At 48.3% G+C, this 15,041-nt stretch overlaps 1 protein-coding gene across 7 annotated transcripts in view; it reads right to left on the minus strand.

Annotated features, from left to right (window-relative positions):
• LOC122547116 (1-phosphatidylinositol 4,5-bisphosphate phosphodiesterase delta-4-like) overlaps positions 1 to 15,041 on the minus strand; it is a 140,561-nt gene that overhangs the window by 21,698 nt on the left and 103,822 nt on the right. For 6 of the 7 annotated variants that reach the window (XM_087989406.1, XM_087989405.1, XM_087989401.1 and 3 more), the window contains 2 exons: positions 7,703 to 7,819; positions 1,240 to 1,418 (listed from right to left, as the gene is read on the minus strand). In XM_087989406.1, coding sequence (XP_087845532.1) covers positions 1,240 to 1,418; positions 7,703 to 7,819 — 296 coding nt within the window. The remainder of the gene's footprint in view (positions 1 to 1,239; positions 1,419 to 7,702; positions 7,820 to 15,041) is intronic. The other variant, XM_087989402.1, reaches the window with a different exon arrangement.

Raw genomic sequence — 15,041 nt, forward strand, 5'->3', positions numbered from 1 at the left:
CTAGACAGGGGACGAAACGTCTGCAACACAAATTCCCAGCTCGGTGAACAGAACCACAACACCAGTGTGTGCAGTTGAGAGGTTGAAATGTTACCTGGTTTAGAAGGAACAATAAAGGCTGCAGGAAGTTTCAGGAATTAGAGAGTTCAAACTGCTCAGGTATTGGGGGTGAGGACGAGAGCCTGTGGAAATGTGTGTGTTGAGCTGTAAATTGCTGTAACTAGCTCCAACATCATTAGATTAGATTACTTACAGTGTGGAAACAGGCCCTTCGGCCCAATAAGTCCATACTGACCCGCCGAAGCATAACCCACCCATTCCCGTACATTTACCCCTTCACCTAACACTACGGGCAATTTAGCATGGCCAATTCACCTGACCTGCACATCTTTAGGACTGTGGGAGGAAACCGGAGCACCCGGAGGAAACCCGCGCAGACTCTGGGAGAATGTGAAGTGAAGTTCCCATATTGTTTTTGATACAAACACTCAAGTGAAACTGAACAGGGAACACAGTCAGACTACTACAGCTATTGACACATAGACTCATACAGCAGAGAAACAGAACCTTCTGTACAACCCGGCCATGTTGAGCAAGTTTCCCAAATTAAACTAGTCCCACTCGCCTGCAATTGGCCCATCTCCCCGTAAACCCTTCCTGTTCATGTGCCTGTCCAAATCTCTATTAAATATTGTAATTGTACCAGCCTCTACCACCTCCTCCTCTGGCAGCTCATTCCACACACAAACTGTGTATAAAACATTGCCCCTCATTACCCTTCTAAATCTAAAGTTAAAAATTACCCAACACCAGATTATAGTCCAACAGGTTTATTTGAAAATACAAGCTTGCGAATCTTTTAATACTGTGACCTGATGAAGGGGCAGCGCTCCGAAAGCTAGTGCTTCCAAATAAACCAGTTGGACTATAACCTGGTGTTGGGTGGATATTAACTTTACCACAGAGGGCTCTCAAAGCTGAGGCAGACAGATGGGCTGAGTGGTCTACTTCTGTAGGATCAGAACTGGCTTTATTATGACATGTTCTGGCAGGAGTACACTGTAACGGTTACACCTTGCCATTTATGGCACTGTCTTAGTTACCAAGGGGCCTCGGTACTGAACCAGAGTGAGTGTGCACTCAGGTACAGAATTCTGGCTTCTATGTTTTATGGTCTTCAGGGTGACAGAGAAAGGAGAGACCGAGGGAGAGATGGAGGGGAGACATTAATGAGCTTACCTGGATCGTTAGATTGAGAGGCCGATAACCAGCCGTACCTCGGGGGTTTTCAGGGTCAAAGTTCGATGCCACTGTTCTCATGAAGCTGGGTTTCAGTACAAAGCCGCAGCGAGCATTCCGACTGAAGAGGCCATCGTTCAGGTCCATCTCCTCCCCAGCTGTCTGGAAATTCAACGCCACTTCACAGGAAACAACAGGAAAAACCGTGTCAGTCAGTGCTGTCACCATGGAGACGAAAGAGCCAACTGTGACGGGGGAGGGGGGTCACCAAATGTACTTCTCTCGCACACACACACACACACACACACTCACACAAACACACACAGCGACACACACTGACACACACTGATACACACACACTCACACACAGAGACACACACACAGACACACACACACTGACATACACACAGACACATACACACAGACACATACACACAGACACTCACACACACCCTCACACTCACACACACAGAGATACTCTCACACATACACAGACACACACAGACTCACACACACAGACTCACACACACACACACACACACACAGACACACACACAGCGACACACACACAGCGACACACACACACAGCAACACACAAACACACCTTCACACACATGCATGCACACACACACATTCTCACACTCTCATGCTCTCACGCTCACACACACATTCTCACACACTTACATTTTCACACTCGGAGCTGTGAAAGTGACCGAGGTTACAGGCTGGGAGCTGGGGAAAGTTCTGGGACACTTATCAGTGCAGTGGGATGGACAGGACGCTGCGTCCGAGAGAGGTGGGCAGTTCTAGAAAGAGAGCCTATGGCTGGCTGTTAGTGAAGCTGTACGTGGGTAAACTGATGCCCAGGTACAGGGGGTTCCATTCAGAACAACTGGAGAGATAGAACCATGATGGTGACTCAATATTGGAGAACAGCCAGGAGAATCCAATCTCAGGAGGGGCCAGCTGAGCTACTGGGAAGCAGCATACAGAGTGGGAGGGGCTAGTGAGGTAAATCAGAGTGGGAGGGGCTACTGAGGTAAATCAGAGTGGGAGGGGCTACTGAGGGAAACCTGAGTGGGAGGGGCTAGTGAGTGAAATCAGAGTGGGACTGGCTAGTGAGGGAAATCAGAGTGGGAGGGGCTAGTGAGGGAAATCAGAGTGGGAGCGGCTACTGAGGGAAATCAGAGTGGGAGGGGCTACTGAGTGAAATCAGAGTGGGAGGGGCTAGTGAGGGAAATCAGAGTGGGAGGGGCTACTGAGTGAAATCAGAGTGGGAGGGGCTAGTGAGGGAAATCAGAGTGGGAGGGGCTAGTGAGGGAAATCAGAGTGGGAGGGGCTACTGAGTGAAATCAGAGTGGGAGGGGCTAGTGAGGGAAATCAGAGTGGGAGGGGCTACTGAGTGAAATCAGAGTGGGAGGGGCTAGTGAGGGAAATCAGAGTGGGAGCGGCTACTGAGGGAAATCAGAGTGGGAGGGGCTACTGAGTGAAATCAGAGTGGGAGGGGCTAGTGAGGGAAATCAGAGTGGGAGGGGCTAGTGAGGGAAATCAGAGTGGGAGGGGCTACTGAGTGAAATCAGAGTGGGAGGGGCTAGTGAGGGAAATCAGAGTGGGAGGGGCTACTGAGGGAAATCAGAGTGGGAGGGGATACTGAGGGAAATCAGAGTGGGCGGGGCTAGTGAGGGAAATCAGAGTGGGCGGGGCTAGTGAGGGAACTCAGAGTGGGAGGGGCTAGCGAGGGAAATCAGGGTGGGCGGGGCTAGTGAGCGAAATCAGAGTGGGAGGAGCTAGTGAGTGAAATCAGAGTGGGAGGGGCTCGTGAGTGAAATCAGAGTGGGAGGAGCTAGTGAGGGAAATCAGAGTGGGAGGGGCTAGTGAGTGAAATCAGAGTGGGAGGGGCTAGTGAGGGAAATCAGAGTGGGAGGGGCTAGTGAGGGAAATCAGAGTGGGCGGGGCTAGTGAGGGAAATCAGAGTGGGGGGGGCTAGTGAGGGAAATCAGAGTGGGAGGGGATAGTGAGTGAAATCAGAGGCTGGATCCTCCAAAGAGAGCAGCTGAAATCTATTGTGTGGGAGTTTTGTCGAATGTTTGGAACCCCTAGTGACTACACTCGTCTGGTTGGTTACTGAGAAGTTCCTAGGACCTGCCTCAGTTGTGCCTGGTACTTAAGGTGTAGTTTGATGGTGCATTTGTCCACAGTTTACCTGTTAATTGATGTTTACTGCATGTTATTTCCAATAAGACAGGTCGGATTTACCATTTACTTGTTGACTTTTTTGTCGTACAATTTTCTTCTGTTTGTTTAAAGTTGGAATCTTGTGACATTATTCTCTTAATAAGTAACTGGGATTTCAAGCTCTGCCTACTTAAAAGTAAATTCTGGATCCTGCCAGATGGTAGTCAGATTTGGGGATCTGGTCTGGGTTGGTAACAGGTTGCAGAGGGGTTAGACGAAGGAGATGCTGTTGATGTCATGTCATCGAGCTGTGGGCAGGTCAGAGCTCATGGAGAATACAAGAGACATCGGGGAAAAGATACAAAATTTGCTGAGTGTCGGGGGAGGGAGAATATTGTGAACATATGTTTATCGGACAGGAGGAATGTTTATAATAGAATCACGTAAGAACATCAGAACTAGGAGCAGGCATAGGCCATCCGGCCCCTCGAGTCCACTTCACCATTCCATAGACTCAGATCCACTTTCCTGCACTCTCACTGTAACCCTTAATTCCTTCATTGTTCAAAGATATATCAACCTTAGCTTTAAAAGCGTCTATTGAAGTTTCATCAACTACTTCACTGTGCAAATAATTCCATAGATTAACAACCAAAGAACAAAGAAAATTTACACCCCAGGAACAGGCCCTTCGGCCCTCCAACCCTGAGCCGACCCAAATCCATTATCTAAACCTGTCGCCCAATTCCTAAGCATCTGTATCCCTCTGCTCCCCACCCACTCATGCATCTGTCCAGACGCATCTTAAATGATTCTGGATTAGTGGTGCTGGAAGAGGACAGCAGTTCAGGCAGCATCCGAGGAGCTTCGAAATCGACGTTTCAGGCAAAAGCCCTTCATCAGGAATAAAGGCAGAGAGCCTGAAGCGTGGAGAGATAAGCTAGAGGAGGGTGGGGATGGGGAGACAGTAGCATAGAGTACAATGGGTGCAAATGAATCTCCCGCGCCTGCCTCTACCACCTCTGCTGGGAACGCGTTCCAAACGTCCACCGCCCTCTGTGTGAAGTACTTGCCGCGTGTATCCCCCCTTAAACTTTCCCCCTCTCACCTTGAAAGCGTGACCTCTCGTTATTGAATCCTTCACCCTGGGAAAAAGCTTGTCTCTATCCACCCTGTCTATATCCTTCACGATTTTATAAACCTCAATCAGGTCCCCCCTCAACCTCCTTTTTTCCAGTGAAAACAAACCTAACCTACTCAACCTCTCTTCATAGCTAGCACCTTCCATACCAGGCAACATCCTCCGGGATTCCCAGAATCCTGGTTCACTTGGCAATATATTAATGACTTATAATCTATAGAATGTTCGGGTGGAATTATGAAACAGCAAGGAGCATCAAACATTGATGGGAGTTCTTAACAGGCCTCAAAATGGTAATGGGGTGATGTAGGGCATGTATAATTCAGGAAATTAAAAACGCCAGTAACAGGGCAATGTAGTAAACGTGGATGATTTTAATTTACAAGGGTAGAACTTATACAATTAAAAGTGGAGCATTGGGTAGTGTTGTAGAACATGAGGGACCTCAGGGTTCAGGTACATAATTCTTTGAAGTGCATCACATGTAGACAGTGAGGTTAAGAAAGTGTTGAGCACACTAGCCTTCATAGCTCAGTCCTTTGAGTATTGGAGTAGTGACATAACGTTGAAGTTGGTGAGGCCTCTTCAGGAGTGTTCTGTCTAGTTCTGGATACCCTCTTATAGGAAGGATATTATTAAAACTATCCAGGGTTCAGGGATTTACCAGGATGTTGCTGGGAATGGAAGGTTTGAATGATAAGGAGAGGCTGGATAGGCTGGGACTTTGTTCACTGCAGAGCAGGAGGTGAGGGGTGACCTGACAGAGGTTTATAAAATCTTGAGGGGCATGGATATGGGGAATGGCCAATGCCTTTTCTCGAGGGTGGATGAGTTTCAATAGGGGGACATATTTTTAAGCTCAGTGGAGAAAGATATTACAAAGACATGAGGGACAACATTTTTACACAGAGAGTGGTCCGTGTGTGGAATGACCTTGCAGAGGGAGTGGTGGATGCAGATGCAGTTACAACATTTAAAAGATATTTAGGTAAGTTCATGAATAAGAAATGTTTGGAGGAGAAGGCAGATGGGATGAGTTAAGTTGGGGATTACGTTCAGCACCGACTGGTTGGACCGAAGGTTGTGTTTCTACTTGTAGGGCTCTCTGACTCTAGAGTCTATTTCTTGATGTGGATCATTGTAGTGCAGCAGGAGTTCCTAGAATGTGATTGATATGGTTCTCTGGACAATATATTGAGGAACCAACTCAATAGTAGCAGCAGCGTGTACCATCTACAAGATGCACTGCAGAAATTCACCAAAGACCCTCAGACAGCATCTTTCAACCCACAACCTCTTCCATCTAGAAGGACAAGGGCAGCAGATACATGGGAACACCACCCCCTGCAAGTTCCCCTCCAAGCCACTCACCATCCTGAAATATATCGCTTTACGTTCACTGTCACTGGATCAAAATCCTGGAATTCCCTCCCTAAGGGACATTGTGGGTCTACCTACAGCACACAGACTGCAGCGGTTCAAGAAGGCAGCTCACCCCCACCTCCTCAAGGGGCAACTAGGGATGGGCAATAAAGGCTGGGCCCAACCAACAATGCCCAACAAGCAATTTTTAAAAACCCAGGAAATCGGTTTTTATAGAGCTATGCAATTTGTAAGGGCTGATTAATAATCCTGTTGTAAAAGAACCTTTAGGGAAGAGTGATCATAATATATTAGAAAATGTATTAAGTTGGAAAAGGATGTAGTTGAACATGAAACTCCAGTCTTAAATCTAAACAAATTAAACCATAAAGAGAAAAGGAACAAACTGACTGTTGTAGACTGGGAAAATACATTAAAAGATATGATGGTGGCCAGGCAATGGCTAGTATTTAAAGAATTAGTACATGGTTTACGAGGAACATTTAAGGCACAAAATTCCCAACAGGAAAAATGAGTCAACTGTCACTAACAAAGGAAGTTAAAGATTTATCTAGATCAAAAAGAGAGGCTTTTAAAGTTGTCAAAAATAAAGTAATATGGTTGAGGATTGGGAGCTCAGCAAAAGATGAAGAAGTTAATAAAGAAAGGGAGAATAGATAATTAATATAATTTAGCAAGAAACATAAAAACAGGCAGTAAAAGCCTCTGTATGTAAAAATACATTTAAAAAAGGTAAAACATCAAAAGATTAATGAAGATAAATGTCAGTCCACTATAGGCAAAGGCAGGAGAATTTGTAATGCAAAACAGGAAAAATGCAGAGAAACCAAATAATTATTTTGTGTCTGTCTTCACATAGGAACATATCAGAAATCGCTTGGAAATGATAGCGATCCAAGGGACTAGTGAGAGTGAGGAACTGAAACAAATTAGTAAAAAGATAATATTGCAGAAGTTAATGGGACTGAAGTTTAACTACTGAGACCCATCTTAGGGGGTTATTAAGAGGTGGGTACAGAGGTAGTGGATGTATTGGTGATAATTCTTCCAAATTCTAATCATTCTGACAAAGTACCTGCAGACTGAAAATTGCAAATGTCAGCCCACTGTTTAAGAAAAGAGAGAGATTAACTACTGAGCTGTTAGTCAAACATCAGAAATAAGGAACATTCTAGAATCTATTCTAAAGCACACAATTATTGGACACTTAAAACATGATGATTTGACTGGGACTGAGTCAACATGTATTTGTGAAAGGGATACCGTGACTGGCAAACTTGTTCGTGTTTCACTGGAATGCTACACGATGAGGGAACCAGTGGATGTGGTGTATTTGGATTTTCAGCAAATTTTAGATAAGGTCCCACTGGGGGAGGTTGGTGAACATAATTCACTCAGATGGCGTCGGGGTAATGCACTGGTAAAAACGCAGAGAGTGGTTCCAATCTTTCATGTGCCGTTTGTGAGTGTGGGGAGAGGCAGGGGAACAGCAAACATTTACTGGGCCATGTGGGAAAGGTGGGGCAGGGGAGTGGCACTATTGAGTAGCTCTTACAGAGACCAGCATGGAGTCAATAGGCCGAATGGCCTTCTTATACACTCTAACCATCCTATGATTCTGAAACATGAAGGTGCACATTTCCCACCCTATCTTTAATAGGAAGGTTTTGCATCTGTTATGCAGATTCTGTTCCCCCACCCTGAGCAACTCAACAGAGCACCACAGCTCCCTGATCCACTGGATCCCATGAGGTGATTGGTTACCTATCTGGCAGCCTGCATTCCACATCTCCTGGGGACTGAAGTTTGAGGAATCTGTTCTGAATCCACTGGGGTACACGCGAGTCATCTGCCAGGCATTGTGACGGACAAATTCATTTGCTGTGTGGAAAAACAGAGCAGGCAGCTCAGAGAATAATCACAGCAGAAACCGAACTGGTCAATGCCTTGCCAAGCAAAATGAAGGAAATCCAGTCACGACACCAAACTATTCAACACATCAAAACAGTTTTACTTCTAGACATCAGTAATCTAGAGAGTTCAGAGATCCCTCGGTTAGATTGCTGTCCGCAACTCCCACCCGGGAATCAATTAAAATCCAAAAGAACTACAGATGTTGTAAATCAGAAACAGAAACAGAAATTCCTGGAAAAGCTCAGTAGATCCAGGTATCTGTTATTCTGTATATAAACCACCCGAACTACTCGATTAGATTCCAGTCTGTAACTCCCACCCAGGTATCTGTTATTCTGTATATAAACCACGCGAACCCCTCGATTAGATTCCAGTCTGTAACTCCCTCCCGGGGTATCTGTTATTCTGTATATAAAACACCTGAACCCCTCAATTAGATTCCAGTCTGTTACTCCCTCCCAGGGTATCCGTTATTCTGTATATAAACAACTCGAACCCCTCGATTAGATTCCAGTCTGTAACTCCCTCCCAGGGTATCCGTTATTCTGTATATAAACAACTCGAACCCCTCGATTAGATTCCAGTCTGTAACTCCCTCCCAGGGTATCTGTTATTCTGTATATAAAACACCTGAACCCCTCAATTAGATTCCAGTCTGTTACTCCCTCCCAGGGTATCCGTTATTCTGTATATAAACAACTCGAACCCCTCGATTAGATTCCAGTCTGTTACTCCCTCCCAGGGTATCCGTTATTCTGTATATAAACAACTCAAACCCCTCGATTAGATTCCAGTCTGTTACTCCCTCCCAGGGTATCCGTTATTCTGTATATAAACAACTCGAACCCCTCGATTAGATTCCAGTCTGTAACTCCCTCCCAGGGTATCTGTTATTCTGTATATAAAACACCTGAACCCCTCAATTAGATTCCAGTCTGTTACTCCCTCCCAGGGTATCCGTTATTCTGTATATAAACAACTCGAACCCCTCGATTAGATTCCAGTCTGTTACTCCCTTCCAGGGTATCCGTTATTCTGTATATAAACAACTCGAACCCCTCGATTAGATTCCAGTCTGTAACTCCCTCCCGGGTATCTGTTATTCTGTATATAAACCACACAAACCCCTCGATTAGATTCCAGTCGGTAACTCCCTCCCGGGGTATCTGTTATTCTGTATATAAAACACCCCAAACCCCTCGATTAGATTCCAGTCTGTAACTCCCTCCCAGGAATCTGTTATTCTGTATATAAAACACCCGAACCCCTCGATTAGATTCCAGTTTGTAACTCCCTCCCAGGTATCTGTTATTCTGTATATAAACACCCCGAACCCCTCGATTAGATTCCAGTCTGTAACTCCCTCCCAAGTATCTGTTATTCTGTATATAAAACACCCCAAACCCCTCGATTAGATTCCAGTCTGTAACTCCCTCCCAGGAATCTGTTATTCTATATATAAACACCCCGAACCCCTCGATTAGATTCCAGTCTGTAACTCCCTCCCAGGTATCTGTTATTCTGTATATAAAACACCCGAACCCCTCGATTAGATTCCAATCTGTAACTCCCTCCCAGGTATCTGTTATTCTGTATATAAAACACCCGAACCCCTCGATTAGATTCCAGTCTGTAACTCCCTCCCAGGAATCTGTTATTCTATATATGAACACCCCGAACCCCTCGATTAGATTCCAGTCTGTAACTCCCTCCCAGGTATCTGTTATTCTGTATATAAACCACACAAACCCCTCGATTAGATTCCAGTCGGTAACTCCCTCCCAGGTATCTGTTATTCTGTGTATAAACCACCCAAAGCCCTCGAGTATATTCCAGTATGTAACTCCCTCCCGGGGTATCTGTTACTCTGTATATAAACCACCCAAACCCCTCGATTAGATTCCAGTCGGTAACTTCCTCCCAGGAATCTGTTATTCTATATATAAACCACTCAAACCCCTCGATTAGATTCCAGTCTGTAACTCCCTCCCAGGAATCTATTATTCTGTATATAAACCACCCGAACCTATTCGATTAGATTCCAGTCGGTAACTCCCTCGCGGGAATCTGTTTTTCTGTATATAAACCACCCGAACCCCTCGATTAGATTCCAGTCTGTAACTCTCTACCAGGGTACTTGTTATTCTGTATATAAAACACCCCGAACCCCTCGATTAGATTCCAGTCTGTAACTCCCTCCCAGGTATCTGTTATTCTGTATATAAACCACCCGAACCCAGTCGATCAGATTCCACTCGGTAACTCCCTCCCGGGAATCTGTTATTCTGCATATAAACCACCCGAACCCCTCGATTAGATTCCAGTCTGTAACTCCCTCCCAAGTATCTGTTATATGTATGTAAACCACCCAAATCCCTCGAATAGATTCCAGTCTGTAACTCCCTCCCGATAATCTATTATTCTGTATATAAACCACCCAAACTCCTCGATTAGATTCCAGTCCGTAACTCCCTCCCAGGAATCTGTTGTTATATATATAAACCACCCGAACCCCTCAATTAGATTCCAGTCGGTAACTCCCTCCCAGGAACCTGTTATTCTGTATGTAAACCACTCGAACCCCTCGATTAGATTCCAGTCTGTAACTCCCTCCTGAGAATCTGTTATTCTGTATATAAACCCCCCGAACCCCTCGATTAGATTCCAGTCTGTAACTCCCTCCTAGGTATCTGTTATTCTTGTATATAAAACACCCCGAACCCCTCGATTAGATTCCAGTCCGTAACTCCCTCCCGGGTATCTGTTATTCTGTATGTAAACCACCCAAACCCCTCGATTAGATTCCAGTCCGTAACTCCCTCCCGGGGTATCTGTTATTCTGTATATAAAACACCCCAAGCCCCTCGATTAAATTCCAGTCTGTAACTTCCTCCCAGGTATCTGTTATTCTGTATGTAAACCACCCGAACCCCTCGATTAGATTCCAGTCCGTAATTCCCTCCCGGGGTATCTGTTATTCTGTATATAAAACACCCCGAGCCCCTCGATTAAATTCCAGTCTGTAACTTCCTCCCAGGTATCTGTTATTCTGTATGTAAACCACCCAAACCCCTCGATTAGATTCCAGTCGGTAACTCCCTCCCAGGAATCTATTATTCTGTATATAAACCACCCGAACCCATTCGATCAGATTCCACTCGGTAACTCCCTCCCGGGAATCTGTTATTCTGCATATAAACCACCCGAACCCCTCGATTAGATTCCAGTCGGTAACTCCCTCCCGGGAATCTGTTATTCTGTATATAAACCACCCAAACCCCTTGCTTAGATTGCACTCGGTAACTCCGTCCTAGGTATCTGTTATTCTGTGTATAAACCACTCGAACTCCTCGATTAGATTCCAGTCGGTAACTCCCTCCCGGGTATCTGTTATTCTGTATATAAACCACCCGAACCCCTTGATTAGATTCCAGTCTGTCACTCCCTCCTGGGAATCTGTTATTCTGTATATAAAACCCAAACAGAAGAAGGGCTAATGCCCGAAACGTCGATTCTCCTGCTCCTTGGATGCTTCCTGACCTGCTGCGCTTTTCCAGCAACACAATTTTAAGCTCCGATCTCCAGCATCTTCAGTCCTCACTTTCTCCTATTTGATTTTAACCTACTGCGAATCCTCTTGCAAGGATGCCTTCCTTGAAGAAGCTCTCCTCCTCCCTCTACAAGGATCTCTGTGAGTCCCTCTCTCACTGCACCCCCCCAGGTCATCTCCTCTGCCCTGAAGCTCTTTAGCCACGTCCTCAAACAGACTCGCTACCACAGCCCACATCTCCTTCCTCAGCACCTGTCTGCGGAACAGACTGACCCCGCACGGAATCCGGACTACGTTCCGACCAACAAAACTTGGACCCAACCAGGACAACCAGTACCTACAACAAATCCGAAGCCTCCAGCAACAGACCTCCCTCCAGATCCTTCGCTCCACACTTGCAGCCATGCGCCGCTATCTACATTCCCTGCAGTCAGACCTACCCCAGCTCAGGACTACACTCTCACAGACCTGCAAAGGACCTCTACTGTTCTTCATCCACAGAAGGATCCATAAACTAAACAAACAGTTCTTCCGAGCCATATCGGAAATTAAAGACAGTAAGTACCAAAACCTTTCATGTACTTACCCCCACAAACCGGATTCCTCAACCGTTCCAGAATCTTCCATCGGCCTCCGGAAGCACTCAGGCGCCATTAACCACGCGGCTGCTGCAGCAACCGCCGCCGCGAACCATGACGTAACTTCCGCCCCCGCCGACCATGCAGCCTCCACGATCGTCGCCCAGACAACCGCCTCCACGATCGCCAGGAAGACCATCGCCGACAGATTCGCGGCCTCCGCAAGGTCCACAGCCACCAGGAACAACACCGTTTCTGCCGTCGCCGCAGCTATGTCTGCCCCCGGAGTTGACATCGCAGCATCTACTTCCACCCCCCCAGTGACGTCACTTGCCTGCACAACGACCACACCGCATGCGTCTCCACCCCCACGTCGAACCCCACCCCCACGCTGATCCCTGCCCCCGCACCAAGCCCCACCCGCACGCCTAACCCCGTCCCCACTCCCAGCTCCAGCCCCACACCATGTCCTAGCTCCCAGCCCTGCCGTATTTTCACCATCCCTCCAGACCTCCCCCTCTCTGAGGATGAAAGATCAGTCCTCAGCAGAGGCCTCACCTTCATTCCCCTACGCTCTCGGATTAACGAGTTCAACACGTGGCGTGACATCGAACAATTCTTCCGCCCCCTTCGCCTCCGCGCCCACTTCTTCAACCAGGGTTCTCGCCCACCCTCTGACGACCCCTTCTCCCGCCTCCAATACACCCCATCAACCTGGACACCCCGCGCTGGCCTCTTACCTGCCCTCGATCTCTTCATAGCCAACTGCCGCCGCAACATTAACCGCCTCAACCTCTCCACTCCTCTCACCCACTCCAACCTCTCACCCTCGGAACGTGCAGCCCTCCACTCCCTCCGTTCCAACCCCAACCTCACTATCAAACCAGCAGACAAGGGAGGCACGGTAGTAGTCTGGCGCACCGACCTTTACACCGCTGAGGCCAAACGCCAGCTCGCGGACACCTTCTCCTACTGCCCCCTTGACCATGACCCCACCCCCCACCACCAAACCATCATCTCCCAGACCGTCCATAACCTCATCACCTCAGGGGACCTCCCATCCACCGCCTCCAACCTCATAGTCCCACAACCCCGCACCTCCCGCTTCTACCTCCTGCCCAAAATCCACAAACCTGACTGCCCCGGCTGACCCATTGTCTCAGCCTGCTCCCGCCCCACCGAACTCATCTCCGCATACCTCGACACGGTCCTGTCCCCCTTAGTCCAAGAACTCCCCACCTACGTTCGAGACACCGGCCACGCCCTCCACCTCCTCCATGATTTTCGCTTCCCCGGCCCCCAACACCTTATCTTCACCATGGACATCCAGTCCCTGTACACCTCCATCCCCCATCACGAAGGCCTCCAAGCCCTTCGCTTCTTCCTTTCCCGCCGTACCGACCAGTACCCTTCCACTGACACCCTCCTTCGACTGACTGAACTGGTCCTCACCCTGAACAACTTCTCTTTCCAATCCTCCCACTTCCTCCAAACCAAAGGAGTAGCCATGGGCACCCGCATAGGCCCCAGCTATGCCTGCCTCTTCGTAGGATATGTGGAACAGTCCATCTTCTGCAGCTACACTGGCACCACCCCCCACCTTTTCCTCCGCTACATCGATGACTGTATCGGCGCCGCCTCGTGCTCCCATGAGGAGGTTGAACAGTTCATCCACTTTACCAACACCTTCCACCCCGACCTCAAATTTACCTGGACCGTCTCAGACTTCTCCCTCCCCTTCCGAGACCTCTCCATTTCTATCTCGGGCGACCGACTCAACACAGACGTTTACTATAAACCGACCGACTCCCACAGCTACCTGGACTACACCTCCTCCCACCCTGGCCCCTGTAAAAACGCCATCCCATATTCCCAATTCCTTCGCCTTCGCCGCATCTGCTCCCAGGAGGACCAGTTCCAATACCGAACAACCCAGATGGCCTCCTTCTTCAAAGACCACAATTTCCCCTCAGACGTGGTCGACGATGCCCTCCACCGCATCTCCTCCACTTCCCGCTCCTCCGCCCTTGAACCCCACCCCTCCAATCGCCACCAGGACAGAACCCCACTGGTCCTCACCTACCACCCCACCAACCTCCAGATACATCGGATAATCCTTCGTCATTTCTGCCACCTCCAAACGGACCCCACTACCAAGGATATATTTCCCTCCCCTCCCCTATCAGCGTTCCGGAAAGACCACTCTCTCCGTGACTCCCTCGTCAGATCCACACCCCTCATCAACCCAACCTCCACCCCCAGCACCTTCCCCTGCAACCGCAAGAAATGCAAAACTTGCGCCCACACCTCCCCCCCCTCATTTCCCTCCAAGGCCCCAAGGGATCCTTCAATATCCATCAGAAATTCACCTGCACCTCCACACACATCATTTGCTGCATCCGCTGCACCCGATGTGGCCTCCTATACATTGGGGAGACAGGCCGCCTACTTGTGGAACGTTTCAGGGAACACCTCTGGGACACCCGGACCAAACAACCCACCCAACCGCCCCGTGGCTGAACACTTTAACTCCCCCTCCCGCTCCACGAAGGACATGCAGGTCCGTGGCCTCCTCCATCGCCAGACCATGGCAACACGACACCTGGAGGAAGAGCGACTCACCTTCCACCTAGGAACCCTCCAACCACAAGGGATGAATGCAGATTTCTCCAGCTTCCTCATTTCCCCTCCCCCTACCTTTTCTCAGTCCCAACCCTCAGACTCAGCACCGCCTTCTTGACCTGCAATCTTCTTCCCGACCTCTCCGCCCCCACCCCCTCTTCGGCCTATCACCCTCACCTTAACCTCCTTCCACCTATCATATTCCCAACGCCCCTCCCCCAAGTCCCTCCTCCCTACCTTTTATCTTAGCCTGCTTGGCACACCCTCCTCATTCCTGAAGAAGGGCTTATGTCCGAAACGTCGATTCTCCTGTTCCTTTGATGCTGCCTGACCTGCTGCGCTTTTCCAGCAACACATTTTTAAACACCCAATATATCCTATATCCCCTCACTGTCACATAAACCCTCGATTAGATTCCAGTCTGTAACTCCCTCCCAGG

This window comes from Chiloscyllium plagiosum, unplaced genomic scaffold (genome assembly GCF_037043375.1).
Source record: "Chiloscyllium plagiosum isolate Xiang-an unplaced genomic scaffold, Cpla_swu_hap1 HiC_scaffold_7, whole genome shotgun sequence".
In the NCBI taxonomy this organism is placed as follows: domain Eukaryota; kingdom Metazoa; phylum Chordata; class Chondrichthyes; order Orectolobiformes; family Hemiscylliidae; genus Chiloscyllium; species Chiloscyllium plagiosum.